The sequence below is a fragment of the Amphiprion ocellaris genome, chromosome 16, assembly GCF_022539595.1.
Source record: "Amphiprion ocellaris isolate individual 3 ecotype Okinawa chromosome 16, ASM2253959v1, whole genome shotgun sequence".
Classification (NCBI taxonomy): Eukaryota; Metazoa; Chordata; class Actinopteri; family Pomacentridae; genus Amphiprion; species Amphiprion ocellaris.
The window spans coordinates 3240165-3264307 of NC_072781.1; the positions used below are offsets into that span (position 1 = coordinate 3240165).

The 24143-nt window shown below is 40.2% G+C and overlaps 1 protein-coding gene across 11 annotated transcripts in view; it reads right to left on the reverse strand.

Annotated features, from left to right (window-relative positions):
• LOC111563983 (girdin) overlaps positions 1-24143 on the reverse strand; it is a 99258-nt gene that overhangs the window by 42111 nt on the left and 33004 nt on the right. For all 11 annotated transcript variants that reach the window (XR_008604340.1, XM_055018512.1, XM_055018510.1 and 8 more), the window contains 3 exons: positions 11524-11593; positions 3137-3195; positions 690-773 (listed from right to left, as the gene is read on the reverse strand). Coding sequence is in view for 10 of the 11 variants with exons in the window: in XM_055018512.1 (XP_054874487.1) it covers positions 690-773; positions 3137-3195; positions 11524-11593 (213 nt within the window). In the remaining variant the exon portion in view is untranslated. The remainder of the gene's footprint in view (positions 1-689; positions 774-3136; positions 3196-11523; positions 11594-24143) is intronic.

Below are 24143 nucleotides of genomic sequence, written 5' to 3' on the forward strand. Positions count from 1 at the left end.
TCACTACCACACAGTAAATACAACTACTTACCAGCCCACTACTGCCACACATGAAATAATGGAAGTTAAAGACATCTGGCAAGATCTAAGAACATCAAACATCTTAACCCTCGTGTCATCCTGCGGGTCAAAACTGACCAGTTTTAAAGTTTGAAAATGTGGAAAAAATATAGATTTTCACAGTGAAACTTCTGATGTCCACATTTTCAACATTTTTGGGAAATCTTTGAACATTCTTTGGTGGAAAAAAGAAATGTTAATAATGTTTCTGAAGAACATTCACAAAAATCAACCAAAATCCAGCAAATTTCATTGGATTTTGGTTGATTTTTATGTGAATGTTCTTCAAGAAAATATTAGAAGTTTTACTGATATATATGGAATCGCTTTAGATATTTTTAGGATTTTTTTGGAAGATTTTCACTCATTTTTTTGAAAACATTTACAAGAATTTTCTTGCCAAATTTGGGGGATTTTTTAAAAAATAAAGCTTTTAAGGGAAACTTTTAAGGAATTGTTGGAAATTTCTTCCTGAAGGTTTTGCAAATTTTCAGAAATTTGGGGAATTTTTTGGCTCAATTTTTGGATTTTTTTTTTCAAACAAGGAAACAATATTTTTTGGTGCCCGTAAATGAAGACAACAGGAGGGTTAATTCTCTTCAGTTTTGTTTATCATGGAGCAGAAATACCTCCTGGATGTGGGACGCTATGGCAGCTTTGGTGTCAAAATCCAGAGTCTGGATCCGCTCAATGTACTCCTCCTTCTTCTCGCACTGTAAACAAAAGGTGACAGAGGTGCAAGTTTAATTTATGAACCTTCAGAGGAGAAAGTAGAGATGTTAGGGCAGGTTTGGGGTCAAGTGGAGGTTAGTAGACCGACACTGCAGACAGAAAGCAGGAAAAAAAAGGTTTCCAGGAAGCTGTAGTTGAGTTTAGGAATGCAGTCAAGCCTTCAAATGAAAGTTTATCTTCTGCATCAGAGATAATTTTCCCCTCTTGCTGGCAGAATATGAGATCAGAACAGGATATTTCACCGGAGATGTGCTCCTCAGTTTCACTGCATGATGATTCTCATTCATTTCAAGGTACAATTGTGCTGAATGCAGGCTTGATGTCGCCGCAGTATGAAGTTGGAGTTGACTGCATGAATGCAACTATATGGAGTCATTTCAATGAAACAATAGAGCTGGTGAAAGGTCAGTGGTCTAGTGTGAGAAAGAGCTGAATGGGAGCTTTGTCACAAGACAGGAAAAGGTCTGCGATGCCACTCATTCAACTGCATTAAGCTGTATGATGGAGTTAATTCATCCATCACAGGGACCAGTGGTAGTAATAAAGGGAGGCAAAACAAATGGAGACTGCTGCCAAAATTAGATTTGTGGATTTGGAACTTAATTGCTGCAAGATGACCAAAACTAAATGTAATGACCATAACAAGAGGCTAAACTGGACTTTATTAAATTCAAAACCTCATGGGAGGGGGTTGTTTGGCATAATGCACAATAATAAACAAAATACTACATTTTAATTCACCATATAACTAATAATTTAACTGTGGCTCTGTGTTAGATTCTGAGAAATCCTGTCTCTATGTCTGGGATAATTTAGGATTAAAGGTCTTTAAATAATCAGTTGATTGGTTTCAGACATGCCACAATACCATTCGGACGAAAACAAACAAGAAAGGAAAAGAAATCACACAAAATGAAAAGAAACCCAAAACCTTATAATAACTAAAAACGAGTAGAATGAAATTTAGATTATTTACTTGCTGCGTGTCCATACAACTCATATCCTACCTTTTTCAGTTTGCTTCAAACCTCAAACTTACACAGAAGGTCCTCGGTTTACGACGTCATCGACCTACGGTGTTTCATCGTTACGTCAGAACTGGTTACATGGAATTAGCTGATGAGCGGATGAATACGTCGTCACACGGCGCTATCAGACGGCTTTGTTTACATTCTCCGGTTGTACACTACCTTGGATTGTGCTACATTCACGAATTTCATTATGGCTCCCAGCGTAAGTCAGACTCTTCTGATGCTTCGAAGAAAAGGAAAGCCGTCTCCATGGAAGTGGAGATGGATACAATAAAACGCTCAGAACACCGACGAACATTGTTCAAGTTGTAAAAACAGGTCAACATATTGTAGCGACCCTCTGTGATGAATGAATGAGACTTTATCTGGTTCTCTGCTGGTTTATTGAACCTTCACACAGGCTACTGTGGACCGTAGCCAACGCCAGAATAACTAGAAAAACCCCATAACTTAGCTCCAGAATTAGCCACCGTTCCCAGCTCTCTCTACTGCTGACTCTCAGCCAATCAGAGGTGAGCTAACTAAACATGGCACGTTCACTGACATATATATTTTTTGGACATTTTCCTACCTAACTTGTTTTATAAACTAAGTTTTGAAGTTTACCTCACAAACTGACTAACAACTCGATTTGAAAAGTGAAATCTTTTAATTCATAGTTTCCAATGTTGTTTGCAAACACATATGTTATCGGGGGAAACTTAGTTGCTTTAAACATTGTTCACACAGTACTGAAATAGCTAAATCAATAAATTTCAAAGAAAATAACATACTAGCATGCTCATATCTCACATTATGTACAAACTTTAAAGCTTTTTTTGTGTTTACTGGATATAATGTAGCAATAAAGCTGCTGCTGTTGTTCCAGGTGCGTAAATGTGTGCAACTCTCTGCAGGTATTTAATAAACTCAGAGGAAAGACTCCTACAAACAGCTGGAAGCAACAAACTAAACATCAGCGCCTGTTAGCACTGTAAAAACCAAGATTACATTCATTACTGCTGAGTTTCATTCACAGGAGCTGTTAAAGTCGGTCTTCATTGCTGTAAAGTTTTATCTTTATTGACATCTTAGTTTGTAATAGAGGTGAAGTCATAGCATAAAGTAAATGAGAAAGGTGTTTTTGAGTGAATGAGTGAACTGTGTCTTTGCTTTCAGTGATATTTTTGGACCGATACTGGAAAGAATGTGGAAAGACAACTTCACGGGACTCAAACATTTAAAGAAAAGCGAGTAGAGTGTTCATTCAGGAATGAAGTCGACACGTTCAGATGCAGTCAGATTAATGGAAAAGGTGCGTTTGATGAACTTACCTGAACAGCACAGCCGAGCAACAGCAGCAACAGTTTCTTCATCTCCTCCAGACCTTGCTCTGAAAGAAAAAAAACACAGAGCAAACGACTTTAAATATGTCTTCATGAAAACCAAAACAAAATGACTGTAAAGACCAAGCAAGCAACACATAATTTGCCAGTATTTTAAGTGTGCTTTGACTTGTCAAGCATTCTTTTTGTGGCTTTTTAAGTGGCAACAACATACAGAGGTTGATGAATAAATTCTACTAATTGATGTTTTGTTCAAAACAGTGGAAACCTTCACCTCAAACTGACAGATCTGGTAAATAATAAAAGCTAATGACTAATAAATGGTTCTATTTGTTGAGTCCTTCTTTAAAATTAAGCTTTACATGTTTTTTTCAAGCATAGTTATAAAATTATCTGGGTCATGGTTGTTTACTTGGCAGATGGGGTCTCACTCATCTGAAAAATTACATTTATTTTCCCGTAAGAATCTAGATTTCGTGGTTAGCATACCAGCTTAGCCTCATTGTAAGGCCTCTCTCTTACCACATTTACTTCCAATTAGCTAAATTCTTGGGTTGTTACAGTTTCCCCTTATAAAGCCTCTTCCTCCAGTCACGGTGCCACAGTGTTTTCCACAGTTTAGCGGGCTGGCAGCATGAACATCCAGCAACTCTTCCACATGTCAGGACATATTGTCAGAAACTGCTGAAACCCGTAAACAGCTGCTCGTCTGCTCAACAGGCCTGAGCTCATCTGTGGGATTTGGGGCTGAACAACCAGGTGGTGCGTGTTGCACTGACTAAGCGTTAGGGTATATTGGTATATGCATGATGTGTGCATCTGCGTCTGCACCAGGACTGTGTGTCTTTCCCCTGTTTGAATCCGGCTGTGTGATAAAGCAGCTCATCATGTGGCCCAGAGGGCAGCGAGTGCTAACGCCGTCCGGCTGTAATGATAATAAATCCAGATTAGTGGCAGTACGTTTTCAGTGTGTGGGGTTCCGTTTGCCTCTCAGTTAATGGGCTGATCATCCCAGCAGGAAGAGACAAACAACAGGAATACTGAATTTAGATTCATGACTTCAATCTTTGTGGGAATTTCCAAGCGATTAAAAATGAGAATTGAATCATGGGAATAAATTATCAAATAACGGCTCTGTTGATTAAAAAAAAAGCACCAAGAAACAGACGATCCAGTTGTTCCTTCGAGACGACTCAATAAGCCAAAGCACCCTTTGACAGGACCCATCCATTTTACAGAATCCTCCACACAATCAAATCAATTCCCCTTCTCTCATTCCTCTTGAATCGATTAAAGCACACAAATCAATGCGTTATTGAGCAGCTCAGAGCTCAATATTACACTCATGACAGTTGCAGCTGCATCCTCAGCCCAAGCCGGCATCAGCGCATGTGTGAATTCTAAGCACAAATCATCAGGAATATGGTGAGAAACCTGCTGCCGAGCTGCTCTCCATGAACTGAAACTTTGATTATACTGAACATTTTGGTCACAGTCCAATCAGAGACGTCAGGCTAGTTGGATTTTTTTTCCTCACAGCTGGTGGAAAGCTGGAGTTCAGCAGCAACTTTCCTCTTCTGAACATGAGTTCATTGTTGATTTACTCATTAGGTTGGCGGATGCTTAAATGTTTTATGTTATAAAATGGAAATTTAAGTGTAATTGAATTTATGCTGTGATGCAGCCAAGGAAACATGGTAGACTTTGTTTTTTCTATAGCTCTGAGGGAAGGTTTCCAGCTTTTTGGTCAGACAGTTAAACAAATGTAAAGAAGTTCAAAATGTTCCAGCAGTCCCACCTGTTCTCATTTCCACAACATTAAATCCATTATTTTTTCATTTCACTCGCAGTTTGGAATAGTTTAGGCACAAAAAACACTTATATAAGGTATAGAAAAAATCACGGTTTGGCTTAAAACACTCTCTTTCAGTTACAAGGCAAACTTTTCATTACCTGAAAAGGAGCAACAGCAACAACACCAGGAGAAAACATTTGGAGATGGACTCACAGCATCTCTTTCTGATATTTACAGATGTTCTTTAGATCTAGTGGACAAACTTACCTGTAGAAAAATGATGCTAATGGGTGCCTGTATGCAGAGGGAGATCAGGCTTGATGTTATGAAATGTGTGCAGAGGTAAAATAAGAGTCAAGTGTTGGTTTAATCCAGCAGCCACTGACCAGATATGTGGAGGTTAGAGGGTTCGAACGTCTCTCTCGAACTCTTGTTTCATTTCTTTTTGCATAACTACTAATATGAACGCTCTTCAGAGGAGCCCTTCTAAAAGTGTGCACTATTTTCTCTATATTTAAATGATTATTCAATCTCACTTCTCTCTATGATAGTCGGCAGAAGAGCGCTTGTAACAAGCAGCACCCACATGTGATACTTTAACTTTAGAGTGTTAATTTGGATGCTGAGTGTCCCTTTCTTGCATGTTATCCATCCATTTTTTGCAAAACTTAATTTCCAACACTTAAAATGTATTACTTAACATGTATTTTAATGCTAAGTGATTATTTCTAAAGAATATTTAAACAACCAAGGACTTAGTGAACACTGAGCAGAGCCTCGTCAGTCTGTCAGTGCTGGAGACAAACACTAAACGTATGCATTCATTATCAGCACTTCCATTTACGATATAAAAGAAGTATGAAGCGTATAGAGAGAATATTTGGACCTAGAAGGGTGACAGCAGATAAAAGTTAATTCTCAACTGCTGCACGGCTTAACAATACTCTATTAGAGCCATAGGAACCTATTCTCGTCAGGGAAGGGGATTTAAGCTCAGCAAATCTACTGGAGCCAACCGAGGAAAGATAAGGGACCTCATAGGATAAATAATTTATACGGCTAGAGAGGGAGAACAAGAGGGAGAGACGGTTAAGGGGGGAGAGATGAAAGGAAAAGAGACAAAAGAGGGGAAAAGCACCGCCAAGTACAAGCAACACAAACACAGAGGGAAGAATATAGAAATAGAGAAACCAGGAGATGGAGCAGGAGGAAAGCAAAGAGGCGAGGTTGAAAATAGAAAGAAGAAATCTCCCTCCAGCAGCAGCAGCACCATCAAGGAGGCTTCAAGGAGGTGCTGCTCTTCTCTCTGCTGGTCTTTTCTCCATCACCCTTTTCCTCCCTTCTTATACATCATCCATCCATTTATTCTCTGCAACACCCATCCTTCCTTCCTTCCTATAACATTGTTACAGATGAGTGTTTAAATTCACTCGTCCAGCCTTCCTTTTTCACCCTGTTTCATCCTCCTGGCAGGAAACCAGAGGTCAGAAGGACAGCGACTAAACCGTCTTCCTGCACTGCCATTGTTAATCTGCATGTGAGGATGTGAGTGAACAAGAAGAGAAAAAAAAGTGTGCGTGCATGTGCTACAACCCTCTCTGCTGCCGGGATGAATCGCCTTGTTCAGGGCTTGATGACTTGCATGTCTGTGATAAAACTCGTACATACAAGCTGATGCTGCTTTGACAGAACGCCAGAGTGTGTTCAGGCCGTCTCAGTGGAGGAGAGGACGGAGTTGGACGAGCATTATTTTCAGATTATTTCAGGGCTTTTACACGACAAGATGCAGCATCCTCAGAACTGCCTGGAGGTGAATTTAACGTCACAGGCAGTAACTGTATTATTACCATGAAATAATACTGGTCAAACTGGCATTTTCTCCAGTTTAGGTTTGTTGTTCATTTCTCCACTTAGAAATGTCCTTATTTTTGAAAGGAAAACATTTTTTTTTCAGTGAAAATAACATTAAATGAATGATAAATCCAGTGTAGACATTGTTAATGTGGTAAATGACTATTGTAGCTGGAAACAGCTGATTTTTAATGGAATATCTCCATAGGGGTACAGAGGAACATTTCCAGCAACCATCACTCCTGTGTTCTAATGCTACATTGTGTTAGCTAATGGTGTTGAAAGGCTCATTGATGATTAGAAAATCCTTGTGCAGTTATGTTAGCACATGGAGAAAAGTGGGAGTTTTACTGGAAAACATGGAATTGTCTGGATGACCCCAAACTTTTGAACAGTGGTGTAAATATAAAACAGATATTTTTAACTGAATATCTTCCTCTACCCTTTAAAAACTAATTCTGTCCACAGGACCATCGTATTAACAAAATATCTGCTTAAACACAGGAACACAAGAATGACTACAAATGCTCTAACAAGAATACCAAGCTCGTCTACCTCAACAATACAACAAACATCAGACACATTCTGTCACTTTATTGTTTCTGCAGAGGTAAAACCTCATCAATAGCTGTAAGAAAATTATTTGATGGCATATTTGCTTTAAAATTATAATATTACACTGTATATTGACATTTTATTTTCTGCACATTTTGCATTTATGCTTATACTGTTTTCTACTTAAAATTTTAGGACATATTTTTCTACTGATATTTATCAAAGTATTTCTGATTTTGATTATGAAAAGTATTTGATGCAAACTGCCATGAAAGCACATAATGAAAACACTAATTGTACGAACAAATGCCAAGTTTGAAATTTCCTGGCTTACAAACGGCCAGTCTTATGATTATGGACCCCTTTGCCCTCCGTCGCTCAGGTCTTCCAAGGCTCACTAGTCCGAGCTGCTGGGCTTCTTGTCACTTCCATCCTCCCTGGTAGAGGCTGTGGCCTAAAGGGACGGGTGGCTGTCCTTGCAAAATGGTCTAAAAATACCACAGCACATCACACTCCCAGCAGCCCGCTGTGAGGCCTGCAGGATGTTGGGGTGCACAAGGAGGTCACTGCAGAGTCCCAGTCCAGTTCCACCCAGTCCAGGTCAACCACTGCAGCAGCTTCATCCTGATCGCACTCCAAGCACCTCTGGCTTTAACTGGCTTTCTTTATTTACGTGCATCAAGGTGAGATCATTCATTTATCCTTTCTGAGTTTTATTTATGTGGGGTTTTTGTTTGTGAGTGTTTTTCATACTTTGATAAATAGAGTAAAGTGGTTAAATACAAAATAGGCTTGTGTCTTCTTAAAAACAGGTAATTAAACATGGATCAATAACAACTAAAATTAGATTTTTTTCAGCTATACAGCCCTGCTCTACCTTTGCATGCTAGTGAAGCAGCATTCTCATGCCAACAAAATATAAAGAAACCAGTATACATCAGCTATTATTGTTGCTTTCTGTTTGCATGTCCACATAAATCCACACAAACCAGAGTTTGTAAAAATCTGCACTTGAAAAAGAGAGAAACTCTCCATTTTAATGACCCAAAACATTGTTTGCATGTACAATGAGAGGGTAAAATGCAGAGGAAAAAGATATCCTGAGAAATATTCGTATTAGTGTGAAGACCTAAAACCATTTTATTATATTAGATTCCCTATTTATATTCATTCTTTTCTTGTTTTTTATCTTAACTGTGCTACTTCATCTTCTACTCCTTTAAAATGAGATCATATAAAAGCACAAAACATTATCCGACACACACTAAGCACCTTTTTCTGAACTATTGTTTTACAAAAAAAACTTTCAAGCCCCTCAGTTTATGCCTTCTGTCAGCTGTCAGCTGTCAACAGTTGTCTTTTTCTGTTGAAGCTACTGTCATAAAGGATTTCTGCCCATTGAGCGGTACATCAGTTAAACCAGTTCTGATTTTTGCCAGCCATATGTTTGGCCATATTTATCCATGTAATGTATGTAGACTGTGAGATTTGAATTTGGCTGCCAACTGTTTCCCTTCAGCAGAAGTGAAAAGAGAGGATATGTTTTTGGTCATATAGTTGTTGCAGTTTATTTACTGTGAATGTTTTCACACCGTATTCAGGCAATAATAATCCTGCAGTCACTGATGGTCATAAACACACTTAGAAAAGTAAGTTTTCAGAAGATCAGACCAGATCGCTGCTGATAATTCACAGACTTTCAGACAGACTAAACAAAGGAGGCGCTCTGTGCGTGCGTGCGTGCGTGCGTGTGTGTTCTGACATGTGCATGACTAAACACTACTTGCATGCACAAACGGACTGTGTGTCTGTTCATCTGACTGTGCGTGTTTGTGCGAGGCAGACTGGGGTAAACCAGAGCCTGGGGGGTAACTACAGTGCATTCCCACTGTTCACTGTTGTGAAGACGCCCCTTCCCCCATCTGACCGACTAAAACACACACGTGCGCGTGCTCACACACGTGCAGCGTTGTCCCCCTGCCCCCTAATGGGAGCCTAATAAAAGCCACATGGCCAATGACTTTCAGCTGGCAGCCGCTGAGCCGGAGAGCCAGACTCCACGGCCGCCGCTGGTCGGAGAGGCCGACTGATTATCTGACGAGCTGCAGGGTAAAGGGCAGGAGAGACCTTGAGGAATGCAGTCTGATGTTTTCTGCCTGCTCTGGCACACTTGGATGCAGCTTCCCTCCATCTCTAGTTGACACTGGGTCAACCTTAGTGTTTATTTAATATGAAAGAATGTCATATTAGAAGATTTTTGAAGCAGATTAGGGTTGTCAGATTGGTCAATTATTAGATTCAATATTTAGCATCCTTCCAGTTTTTGGTGTATGTATGCTTTTGAAACCAATCCCCAATAAAAAAAAAGATAAAAATGCACTATACTGGGCACCTTGATGGATCACCTAGTTGAGCATGAATTGGAAATGCAAGTTCCCACCACAGAGGCCATGGATTGATTGGGACTCATAGCATTGATTTGCTGCATGTCATCCCCCCCAGTCTCTCCTCCCCACCTTTCCTGTCACTCCCAAGCTATTCCTTAACAAAGACTGTAACATGCCAAAAAATATGTGTAAACAAAAAACAAAACAAAAAGCCTGGATGTGATGCAGCAGCCTTTCTGACACCACACTGTGGTCTTGAACTATATCCAGCCTACAGCACTGTCTGACTGGCTAAATGTCACAAGTAACAGCCTATCATCGCCAAACATACATGCTAAAAAGCTCTATTTTAATTAAACATGTGAACAAATAAAGCAAATTACTCTTACTGCACCTGAGTATCAGCTCCAAATATTAGCTATCAGCCTCCTTTAATACTAGTAACTCGTATCGGCACTGACCAAAACACATCGGTGGCCCTTACACTTGATCTTTACAAAGCTGTGAAAATGCAGCAGAGGCATTATTTTAAGAGTTCTGTTCATGAACACAAACCTTCTTGGCTTCACAATGTCTAGACTGAGTTATTATGGGAAGCGGCACTGAGGGGATTTTACAAAAAGAAAAAAAAACACCAAGAAAAACTTGTTTAGGAGTTATGAAACATGCTGCCCATGATCCATGTGTGCTCTCCCTGCAGCCCCTTATTGTTCCTTTATTTACCTTTCACTCTAGCGGGGGCGTATGGAAATTAAAAGAGATAACTGTGACCATTGTAAGGCGATGAAAACCCCAAAATAGCAGCAATGGCTGTGGTGAAAGTGTGATAAAGGCAGCTGGGGGAGGACAGGGATTTAGAAGCTGTGTTATTTGCTTAAAAAGACACAGAAATCTTTCAACAAGGCCTGAAAGCTGAGTCAAGCACATGATAATGTTTGCAGTGATGTGCACAAAGGCTATGAAGGTTTGACACTGTTTTCCAAAAGCAAATGATCCTAGGGTGGTTTTAACTCTCTATATGTGCTGAGAAACAAACATTATTTCAAACAAACACTGTATTTCCACATCCAGTCCACAGTTTCCTTAAACGATGACCTCCTACTAGTCCTATTCTCCTCAGCGGTTTCATCAAGGCCACATTGGAATATCAAATAGCACTTGGGGGCGACACAGGTCAAGCTGCTCAAAACCGTTTTCATGACATTCACACTCTCGATGCTGCACCACTGTTGCTTTTAGGCCGCTCAGACATATCGAATAGCTCGGCCGGGTTCAGCAGGTCAAAGCTTTGCTACAAAATGAATTTAGCACTTCGGGAAATAGAGCTCTACAGATTGGGCCTGCGGGGACGTCCCTGTGGTGAGGATTTATACAGCACGAGTAGATTTTTACCAAAGAAACAGGTGACGGAAGGAATGCGAAGCTTGAAAGGAACCCATTAATCTGTCCAGTTCACATCACCACTGCAATAAAATCCACATTTTTCTCTTTCTTCTGTTAAGTTCCCACATCATGGTTCATATTTTAATCAATAAGCAGCTCCTTATCGAACACAAGGAGCAGCAATTTAATTTAGCAGCTGGAAAACGGAACCTACAGCAAGAGAGAAAGTCACGGGAAACATGAAAGCACTGGATAATTAAAAGCTCTGCAAATTTGCATGTGTCCTCTTGTTGAACCGACTACAGCAACACTGTGGAAGACTCAAACTAAAACCTGCACAGCACTGGACATGGTGATAGCTTGTGTAATCTTGTGGTTGCAGTGTTTTGTGTAGCATCACTTACCGGAGAGAGGGTTACGGCCGAGAACCAGCACATTCGGCAAAGGCATCATCACCAGCTGCTGGAGAGTCTCCTGCAAAGAAATCAAAGCGGTCAGGAAAGGCAGAGTAGTTGCAAATATTTAGCTTTCCCAAAAAGAGCATTAAACAGCTTCACCTCATCCAGAATGCTGCTGCTGGAGTATTAACCAGGACTAAGAGATCTGAACACATCGCACCACTTCTGAAATCTCTACACTGGCTTCCAGTCAGTCACAGAATAGATTTTAAAACCCTACTGATCGTTTACAAATCCCAGAATGGTTTAGGCCCAGAATGCATCTGTGATATGTTCAGAGAATACAAACCAACAGGACTCTTAGATGCAAGGACTCTTAGATGCAAGGACTCAGGTCTAGTCCAGGCCAGAGTCCAGACTAAACAAGCAGCATTTAGCTGTTATGCTGCTAACAAGTAGAACAAACTGCCAGTGGAGATTAAACTTTCACCAAATGTAGACATTTTTAAATCCAGTTTAAAAACATTTCTTTTCCCATGCGCCTATGCATGAAATCTGCATGGTATCCTTTAACTATCTGCACCTCACTGTAATGCTCTTAATGTTTTGTGTAAAGCACTTTGAACCGTCTTGGACATGAACGGTGCTATACAAATAAACTTGCCTTGCCTTTAAAAAAGATGTACAGTCACGAAACTGAGGAGCAGTTACACATCTCTAACCACAGTTTCTGAGATTTTGAGGGTGTTATTTAGTCAGTAGTGCTAGAAAAGCCAATTATGAACACTTCAGCTGCAGAAAAGATGGTTTTTGGAGTATTTTGCTATCATAAACATGGCCTGAAGCATCTTAAAGTATGACAGCAGGAATACAAACAGCATAAACTCAATCCTCAGGGCTCCAATGGTACCAGACCCTGCAGGTAATATCTGTATCCAAGTCTGAAGTATAGGTTTGCTCAGAAAAAAAACTTATATAGTGGACACAAGTGATAGTTTTGTGCATTAGTGGTCAATGCATGTGTGTAATGAAGCAAGAGACAACCATGTGGATGAGGGTTAAACTGCTGGTTTCACCGCAGGGCTCCCTCCTTTCACATGTCACTCATGAAAACCAAAATGAAACCATGAGCTGCTATTTACAACAATCACTCAGACACACGCACCGGTAACGCACACAGGGAAGGGATGGGCGTAATTAGTGTCCATGTTTTGGTTTTCAGGGCAGCAGTCATGCACAAACAAGCCAGCAAAAACAAATTACTCACATTCATGTCTTTACATAATTGCTTAACCTTTTCCCAGGTGTGTCTGATTCAAAATAGAAGCACATCTGGGCCTATTAGCGTTATGTAATATCTATTTGGTTGGGCGATGCATTCATCATACATCGCACAGAGCCACTTGCCCAAATATTTTTACAGATTTACAGCAGCGACTCCAAACCACAGTTGTGCTGAAGAGGAAGGCTGGTTTCTTTAAGCAGAAACTACATTAAGGTCAGCTAACTTGAATATTTCATGTCTACCTGACGGCAGGAAGCAGCTTGAACTCATCCAACCCGACGCCTCGACTCTGTTATACAGGTTACTGCTGAAGTCATGACAAAGAGGCTTATTTAAGTAAGGGGTTAGTAGACGTCCCCCTTCTGCCGTAACCATCTGCCCTACACATATTGCATTACCTCATAGTGGAGGTAAAAGAAGGGGGGCAGGAAATCTGACATCAGTTGGTGGCTTTGATTGGTCAGAAATAGAACCACATCTGTGCAGCTTTCATGTATTCCTGAAATAAATCAGTCTTGTTAAAGCTGCCAGCGCAACTCTGCTTTTTGGGTATTTCCAGACTGATTTTAGAAAGTCTAGACGGCACAAAAAAAGTGATTTCTATCAATGTGATTTCCTTTAGAGATCAGACTTCTGCAGATGTCTAAGTCCAGACACTTAAATCGGATTTCAGAGTGTCTCTGGCGTCACTCACGGTGCGACAACAACAACAAATCCAAAGTGACAGGAGAGCACAACATGGAGAACAACAATCTGTGGACAGATGCCAAAGTAAATCATCTGAGGGGAGGATTCAGTACAGGAAAGCTGGAAGGAAAGCTGCCAGAACAATTTATCAGGAGATACTAATAGCTACGCAGGTACTGATGTCTACATCATTACTACAGAAACCCATGCAGATAGATCTGATCAACTGCAAACAACACTGCACACAATCTAAAAATCTGATTTAGGAAATGCATCTGATTTGCCTGCACAAAGTCTAGGTCAAAACTGTGCAGTTCACATACCACATATTCATTGAAAAATGAAGGAAAACAATAATTACAACTCCACATACGTACATCAATACAATCATTTCAAACTGTTCTCTCGCTCCCCAGTTTCAGTTGAAATAAAATATAAAATTTACATTCATTCTCTCAAGTTTTTCTTCAAAATCGTTAGGCATTTCCTCTCTTCTCCCATATACCTGTATTTATGTAAACATGCTTGTTTGAAGAGCATGCAATTGTTTCTCCACATCAAGGTAAATTTACTCAGTAAGTTGCACCAACTTCAGCTACATCCTCCTTATCAGAAGCTTGCAGCAGCGGCGACTCTGCTGCTGGATGTTTGATTTGACTCAGAGACACTAAACCAGCAGCTGACAGAAGATGTGGATCACGAGGCGACAGACGCCCAAAGCATCACTCACATCTGGTTTCAAGTAGATAATATGGCTCTGTCTGAGAATCAAACACAGAGCTGCAGCTAGATGTCATCACACCGTAATGTAAAGTGTTTTTTATTATTTGGAGAGTGATTCATGTGCTAATAGATTTTCATTTGAGAAACCAGGTGACACATTCTGACAAACACTATTAGACTCATTCTGATAGAAGAGAAAGGAAAAAAAGCAGCAGTGTGACTAACAGATCCAGGCTTTAACCTTCATGTACAGACAAGCCGAGGCTCCGGGGGCCTGAGGTGAAGGTCGGGGTTGGGGTAACGGACAGTCATGGTTATTAGGTTAGGAGCCTGGTTGCCATGGTTTCCCCTCAGTGCTGATAAGAGCGCTGACCTGTGTTGACCCGTCTGTCTATCTTTCTGTCTGCAGTGGTGTGAGGAGAGTGTAGGGTGAGAGGTCAGGGAGTATTAAGACGCTATCCGTGGGGGGAAAAAAAGGCAAGCCATTTTTCAACATACAAATTCTAGCTTTTTTTTTTTTTTTAAATGTATTGAACCTCTATATCAGAGGTGTCCAACATGCAGCCTGCGGGACAAAACCGGTCCTCCAGAGGGTCCAATCTGGCCCTCAAAGTGTAAAAATTACAGAGAAGACATTAACTGCAGATTGGACATTTGTAAAACTATAAATTTAAAATAATTTCTAGACCTCGAGAGGTTGTTTTGATCATAAACTACTAGATTGCTCACTGTTCTTTTGTCATTTTGTGTCCTGTTTCTCTAACATTTTGTCTTGTTTTTGTTGTTTTGTCTGATTTTTGTCGTCTCGTGTTTTTGTCGTTTTGTTTCTCTTTTTTGTTGTTTTGCGTTTCCTTTTTGTCTCGCTTGTGCTTTTTGTCTTATTTTTGTCATTTTGCGCTTTGCTTTATTCCTTGTTTTGTGCATTGTTTGTGTCGTTTTGTGATTTTTTATTTTTTTTGTCTTGCTTGTGTTGTTTGTAGGGCTGCACCCGAATATCTGAATATTCAGTCGTGATGGTGAAATCCAAATATTTATTTTGAGATCCGAATATTCGGATTCCCCCCCACTACCCCCCTGCAGTATGAAACTAATTTATAATAACAAAAAACAAGACAACCATGGAATTTGTCGAGAATGATGCATTTTTAAGGCATCTTTCATTATGAAGCTGAGGGCAGAATGATAAACTGCATCAAGAATTTTAAGAACAGAGCCTGGAGAATGCATATGAATAACATCACCACCACCTTTACTGGTGTATAAACATTTCTTTAAATGTATAGTGAATAATAAACATGCTGACTACAGTGATAATGACAACATGGTGCAATCCTGGCGATGACGGTGACTAAAATCAGGCAGTTCCAGGCAGAAATGACCAAAGCAGCCATACTGTCTGAACACAGACAGATTCAAGACTCAACAAGCATCAGACAGAATCATCAGCTCCAACAGCCACAGTTGGTGTCTCTCACACACAAGCATTTGGTGCTCCTGACAGCCAATATCAGCAAGTCAAGCCAGCCGCTTTGGGCAAAAATCAACCATCAGACTTTAAAAAGGGCTGAGAAACCAAAATCTGCACCATCAAAGGAAACTGTAGAGCTGAGAGTCAGTCTATCTGAAGCCGTGAGACACTTTGGGTGGTCCCTTGTGTCGCTTCTTCAGCACTCGGAGAGAAAAAAAGCAACATATCAGCCCGATTCTTTTGTTGTTTTATACAATACAGACAGCTGACTCAAGTTAATAAGACACCAGGGCCTTTGGATGAGAAAACAAGATTGTTCTCGCGTCAACTCTGCTTTTAGTTTTACAAAAAAAGGAAAAGATATTTCAAACTGGATCTGTAGTTTGACAAACACCCCACGACCACCACCTGTCCACTTCAGGCCAACACTTCATGCTCACACCTGTCCACCGACACAATGGAAGCATGTGTTTGCTGTGTAAGCACGACATGTCAGGCTGAGCTTTCTGGCAGACTCTGTTCATACTAGAAGCCTGATTGAATATCAGTTTGGTTATTCAGGTTTTTTCTGATTATATCAATATTTTCTTTAAACTGGTTCCCAATAATAAAAAAAAAATAAATCCCTTAAAAATGTTGTCTATCTGTAGTTGGCACCCTGTGGTCTTTCAACAAAGTTTACAGCTGGAGTTTGTCTTCTATTTTTTGCTGCTTATGTATATCTGTTCCCAATATCAACACTGAAACAAACACATAATTCAACCCCTATTTCAGACCATTCAACCATAAAGACACAACAACTAAGTTTATAAGCTGTCAGTTTATATTCAACAGAATGAATAATCTTCAACTGAACAAAAGTGTGACACAAAATGACCGCAGGTTTGGCGTCATTGCCAGACACACATCATGTTTTGTTTCACCTCTTCCTCAACAAAATGATTCATTTCAACTGATTTCCTCCCTTTTACAGTTTTCAAAGGAAGGATCTGCTCTGTGCACAGTCATGAGGTGCCCATTCAGTAACGCTGTTCCTTCCCTTCTTTTCTCAAGGGTCCTTTGTGCTGCACTTGTTAATCTGTGTTTTCCTGATCTGCGCTGGCATCAGCTCTGAGCTTTACAAGAAAAAAAAATCCCTTTATGAGCTTTAGACACATTTTCTCTTATTTCTTTAAAGTATTTTCAATCTGACTTTATGACTTTGGACTCTCTGAATCACAAAATCCATCACCTGGTTTGAAAACCATGTTTCTTTCTGTTTTAAATCGGCAGAATTATATTTCTCAGAGCAAAAAACCGTACAACCAGAAATACTTTCAACCTTCCTACAGCCCTTTAACTAGTCATGTGCGACTTTTGATTTAGGAAAAATGTACTAAATTTAAGCTTAACATCCTCAAAATCACTTTATTCTATATGCCTGATTTTAAAAAAATGAGAAAAATAAACCATTTGTGCCAACCAAATTCTGTAAAGAACATAAAATTCTGGGATCCTCCACACATCAGACAAGCTAGTAGTGACTCAGCTGTGACCAACAGTCATGTGACTAAAATTTATGGATTTTCTGGCTGAACTGCAGGCTATGTTTGCATTTAGTAGTAAAATATCAATAGAATGTGGAGGCACCAGGAAACATTTTGAAAAATGTCATACATACTGCATACTGATTCAAGTGGGGTTTTTCTGGAAAGCATACAATCAACTACATTCAACTTTTGTATGATTTATGGCATTAAAGCCTTGTTTTGCTGGCACAAAAAGACATGTTTGAGTTCTCTCTGCTTCTAGTCATGCTGGTGAAGTTTCCATAGAGACACAGGACTTTATGCTGCAGTGAAAAATGACCCCACAGTGAGTAAAAATGCGACAGGAACAATAAACGCCCAGAAACTCCTTGGAGTTCAGAGAGTTAAAGGACAGATTGTAGCACCACAGGACTGATGCAGACAAGATGTGAGACACAAACTGAGAGTGCAAACACCACCGTGTGTTTGTTGCGGACCACAACGCTGCTTTGTCTCTCACCTAAAGTGTGCTACAGGACGGACAATGTCTGTATTCCAGGCCACATGGAGCGGAACATTTAGAGAAATTTGTACTATGTAGATAAAATCAGATGATGCATGTATTTCTACTGCAGCACCTTAAGAATTCTGCTGCTAGTATGCAGAGTTTTTTTTAGAGGGTGTGGGTAATAACACGCTTTGAGGATTAACTAGAAGCTAATAACAAAGCTAAACTACTGTAGCCGAAAACGCCTCTTGGATTAGCCGGCAAAGGCTTAGCTCTCATACATAAAACATGACGGACACTGCAGGAGACAGACCGGCCGCCACACTGAGCATGTCATGGCAATGTGCTACAAACACTGTGAAGCGCGCACGTGGACGCACACGCTCAAAAAGCTTTTACTGTGACAGCGGAAGCGTCCTTGGCTCAGTCAATGTGACCGATATTCTATATATCTAATCATGCTCATTTCACACATGCGGGACGTGGAAATGGGTGTCATTTAAACTTTCAAAAAAGCCAATATTCACACAGAGAGGAGTGTGTGTGTGGAGGAGGAGGAGGATGGAGGAAAAAAAAGACAAATAAGATGGAGGAATGAAAGATGCAGCTTTGAATCCATCACTTCTCACTCCAGGCACACAGGGAAGAGCTGCTGCCTCCTCCTTGCTTCTCATCTTCCCTTCACCTCCACCATCCCCCCATCCTGACACTATATTGCTGTATTATTGATTCCAGCAGGATCTCAACACTAGCTCCTCTTCCATCCCACCGAGACATTTAGACAGACTGATAGAATGAGGTGCCGGTTTAAAGAGGGGGAAGCTTGTCCACAACTCTTTCCGATGCAACCACTCAGGCTCAACAGAATTCACTCACTCGATATATTTTGCATGCTTAAATGCGTTGCGTATACGTGAGCCGAGCAACGGGATAGTGAAGTTTGCTACGGTGACGTCAGTAAAAAGGCAATAATGCTGGTGTGTTTCTGCCTCATAGGAGTGCTGTCTGTTGAACCAGCCCTCCCTTAAAACACACACCAGGCGCTAGTTCCGCTACCGGCTTTAACAGGAGACTAATTGTGCTGCTGCTGTGTGTGTGTGTGTGTGTGTGTGTGTGTGTGTGTGTGTGTGTGTCCCCATTCGTGCATGTGTTGCTGCGTGAACCCTGAAAGCCTGAATCACACCCATTCTGCAGGCACGCAGCGTTACCATGGAAACGGGGAGATGGGTTTATTCTCCCCATGCTAGAGTCTGACGCACGTGGTACAGTAAATGTTCGACAACACACACACGCAGACACACACACACGAGCTCTTCTGCCCTCTGCGGACTTCTCTCCTGCTGAAAAACTGCAGATTACCAACCTGAAAAAGGTTATTACTGCCAACAATGGGAAGGAGGACGCTTCCGCTTTCTGTCGCATCACACACACACACACACACACACACACACACACACACACACACACACACACGGACACACACACACGGAAAGGCACTTAAACACCAGATCTCACTACATCCTCCTGAACTGAATCAATGCAACATGAAAAAAAAAAGCTCTTCCTGCTGTTCAGCGCTGTAATAGAGCCATAAGAGCACAAAAGGGGGTTTGCGCACTGCAGTGGAATGAGCACATCAGCATCACTCCAGCAGCTGATTAGAGACACAAACTGAAACTAGTATTTAACTGTCTGAACCCCAGGCAGCTTCTGGGTGGTTCTTTTGCTTCTGTCATATTTTTACTCACTGTTGGCTCATTTTTCATGGCACTATACAGTCCTGCACCTCTATGGAAACAGCACAATCGTGACTAGAAGTAGAGAGAACTCAAAAATGTGCAGTACAACAAAGTCACCTGGAACACCTGGAATTGCCACATACAGTTTTCAAAATGACCCCAGATTTTACTAATACTGGAAATAAATGGTGACGCTACAAATTGCAGATGTTTTACAACTTAGATTGTCATTTTTTTCAGTATTTGTCTCCCATCTGTTCCCAAGAGTCTCTGAATTTTGGCCACGCAACTGTTGTTTGCAACCGAGTCACTAATGGCTTCCCAATTGTGCTGAGAAGCAGAGATTTTTTTAATTTTTTTTTTTTTTTGGCTGAATCTGGTTGCAGCAAACAATATATTTTTAAATTTTTTAAATGGCACACAAAGTGATTTCGAGGAAGTATCATTATGTTCAGCTTAAATTTGGTGAATATTTCAGACAAAAACAAAAGTCACACACAGGTCTTTCAAGAACTGTTGGAAAATCTGATGAGTATTCCTGGTTTTACAGTTTCTTGCTCTAAGAAATTTAATTTTGCAGAATTGAAAAAGAAAACAGACAAAAACAACACCTGTCTTGTCAAATCAGGTGATTGGCTTTGGAGTTAAGAGGTTACAAAGTCAGATGCAGAACAGCTTTTAAAAATACAACACATGTAGAATACAATGATTTTGATGAAATATAACCATTTTAAGCTTAAATTTGGCTGTTTCTTGAACCATAGGACTATTGGAAAGACAGGTCTATTAAATCTATCAGCTGATTTATGGGACTCTGAGAAATTATGGCACATAAATCTCCTCAACTGAGATAGTCGTCGTAGCTGAATACGAAGACATCAGAAAAATTTGGAGAATTCCCCTTTTTGCTTAGACTTTATTTATTGTAGTGAAAATAGTTCCTACAGAACATGAAGAGATCTTTTGACTTAAAAAGAAACAAACTCATTATAATAATTACCACATAAATTCTGGTTATATGCAAAGTGAAACGAAGCCAATTCACATGTTGAACGACTCATTAATTAGATTTGACCTGGAGAAAAGAAATCATTAGCAGCTTGTGGCGATAAAAAACTGCAGTGAAAAGAGCAGCAGTGAGGATCTCCTGCTGGCCAGATGGACACATCATCTCCTACACGAGGAGGAGGAGAAAACACGCCATTAGTTCCCTTTTTCTTTTGTTCTTCAGTGTTATCTATCAGCCAGAGTGCTTTTTACGGCGGCGCCCCGAGGCAGAACGAGAGGACGGGTTGATCCTGCTGCTGCTCTCAAAGGTGGAGGCAGGTGGGCCGGGGAAGCCCTAAACTCCATCACCCCGGGGCTTCTGCTTCACACCGACAGGAAAAGTTCACACAATCACGTCATTCTGTGCAATTTAAGTGGAGGCAGTTACTGCCGTCCCTAATGCGTCATTCAAATGAAGCCTGACTGTTTCCGTTGAATGTTCTAGCAACTAATCTGCTGTTTGCAATTTGGTTTAATTTGCTAAATGGCTTTGGAGCAGAAAACTTGCAGCAATAATTGGTTTTTTTTTATTTTTTGCAGTGACATACATTGGATGTCACAAAGAAAGTCACAGGGCTGAACATGGGCTCATTTATTCCACAGTTTGTATCATAAAGGTGCAACTGCTGCATTATTACAGTATGAACACCTTCCAAATTTGAAGACTAGACTTACATTTTAACCATTTTACCTACAGAGCAGTGACTCCAACATGATCTAGTTCAGTGATGGAAAAGAAGAACCCAGTTTCTAGCTTCCCTTCATACATCAACTCTGTAAACCAGCCTAAAAATAGCTCCTGTTTCACATATGGGAACCTACTCTACATCAGAACTGCCACAAATTCCCCTTCACATGTGCTCTATCGCACCCGGCACATGCAGAAACACACAAAGCAACTGCTGGCCCACATATACGCTCACATATGGTGTTATTTTGGCGTTCGGTTCCCACTCAGGGCTGTGATTATATGACGTGATTGACGAGCGGTTCTGGGTGTAAAAGGGAACAACATCTTACTGCAAAAGCTCAAAAACAGCAGAGATGTTTGTGTACAAATGTATGTCCAAGTGTTTGTTTACAGTAAGCAGATGATTAGAAAGCCGGCAGCGACAGATGACACATGAATGACATTTACTAGAATATCTGCCTTGTTGTTTAAGATCTAGGAGAGTATAATGTATGGCTGTGTTCAAAAGAAATCACATTAACCCAGTGAGCCTGAGGCTGTTTTCTGAGTAATTTCACTACCTTTACATTAAAGCTCTTATCTTGGTCATTACAACAACCAGCCTTTCATGGGGTATCTTGTTTTTTTCAGAACAATCAAGGCTTTTCTATCATCGGATATGATAATACTTGCAGATTTTTTGCATTAGTCGTTATTTTTGGAAAAGAAAAATTGAAAAAAATTGTGAAATTGCTGTGTTTCTACATGTATCTCACCATCTCAACATCCTTTCATAATAGTGTAGAGGAGATTGTACAGAATCTGGAAATATCAGAACCATGCCCCTCCAGGAAATCGCAAACAATTAAGGCAAATTCAACCAATATCTGTGAATTCTGCGCGACCTTGCAATTCTGTCCAATCACCGCAACTTTTCCACAATTTTGGCCCGCCTCCCGTGAGTTCCACCAATCATAGCAGTCCCCAGCGCAAACATAATGTACGTACATCACCAAATTCACTTCCTTGTTTATGGTTTGAAGATGCAGACATGTCCCATTCTAATGTCTCTCATTTACCAACAATAATTACTGCTAAAGACCTTGAAAAACAATTCCCTGATGTTCTTCACAAAAGCAGAGGTAAAATGTTTTGCACCCCGTGCGATATTGTGGTGGAAAACAAACGAAAATCATCGATTGATTGGGTTGGAGCATGTTAAAGAATTAGATGAAGAAAAAATATTGTCAATTAAAATGTTGAAACATGTTCTAAAAGCTGAAAAAAATCTACTTTTTAGCAATTGTCTCTATTTACTCGCAACAAATATGCTTAAAATATCGCAACTTACATCACAATTTTTTAGAAAAGCTGCCGCGAATTCAGGCATTTTAGGCAGCAACAATCTGGAAAAAAGCCTGTGAAATCCTGCAGGGACTCTATGTCTAATGGAAGTAACTGCCATTATTTTATTCACTGAAACGCTAACATACAAGACATTTCTCACACACATACAACCTCCACTTGCCTTTTAACCACAGCTTTGGAATCACCACCATTAAAATTAAATCTATTATGTTCAGGTATGCGTTTTTGTTTTTTACACAAAGTGGGGTAAAATCTCAGAACTGTGTTGGAAACGAGGCAGAAATTTGCTGTAAATTCAAAACTGTATTACTCGCCAGTGCTTTCACGTGTAGACGAACAAGTAGTATTGCTGGAAAGGGTGTCAACAGGGACTTCATGACTTATTCAACAGCCTTACTCAACACAAGAAGCACAAGATATTAGTAAAGATATTAGTCTGCAGACGTGATCCATCTTCATAACATTATTATTTCATTATGTACACAAATGAGAATAATTACAAATCTCTGGCTCTGCTCTTCCTTGTGATACGATAACAAGATATTATTGCATAGATACGTTAATATTGAAGCAATGATTGCACTGCATAGATATTAACATATCTAGATAATAACATATCTCTGCAATGATCAGTTCATAAGCAACACAAACATGAATAATGGATGCTGGTGAATGATTGGAGGTGGATGCAGAGCTGAAAGCAGGTAAATCTGATGTAAATTCATAATTATTTTTCTTACCAACAAGTAACCAGTGTTGTTGGAAAGATTAGATTGTGTGGTTTTATTTGATATACGCAAAGCCTCACAGTAATATATACTCAAGCAAATCAAGCAAGAGGAAGGGATGTGAATTTGGATGCAAAGCACGTCTGTTGGGTTGGAAATGTTACTGACAGCAATATGAAACCAGAAAAATCCAGAACATGGAAGGCAACAGTTAGCTTTATTTTATTAAATCCAGTTCAGTACAGCTGGATGTGTTGCTGTGCATGATCACACTGAATCAATCTACACTGATTATATGGAAATTTGTTCAAACAGATCCATGGCTTGAGGCAGACAGATCAATCTGAAATGCCTCTGAATTGAATTATGTTCCCTGAAGTGATGCTCAACTTCCTGGTACCTGTGTGATTGTTTAAAAATCTTCTTGTTAGGCTCGCATCATCAACAGAAAAGCTAACATGTGAGTCTTCATGACAACACAGACTGAGCCTGCAGGTCCCGCACAAGACGTGAATTTTTTTCTCCATTTCTGATGAAGTTGATGACAACAGCAGCCTTTTATTGCTACATTTCTAACAGACAGAGTTTGTCCTCTATCTGTGTTTCATCTTCATTCTGGCCCAGTAACAGTGCATCTCTGTAAAGCTTTAGATCTGGAAGAAAAGCTCCAAACCTGGCAACAGTTAACTAAGCTCTATTTCTAAATTCATTCTCATCTTGAAAAGTGTTTAACTGGGAAGAGCATTAGAGAAAAATGGGTCTAACGCATGATAATAAACAGTGATTCAGACGGCAGGTGAGGAAAAGGGCTTGTTGGGGTCGGTGTGTTTTCTCAGCTTGGGGGAAAAAGTCAAGGGAGTGAGCCAGAAATGCAGTCCCAAAGGTTCAACTCTGA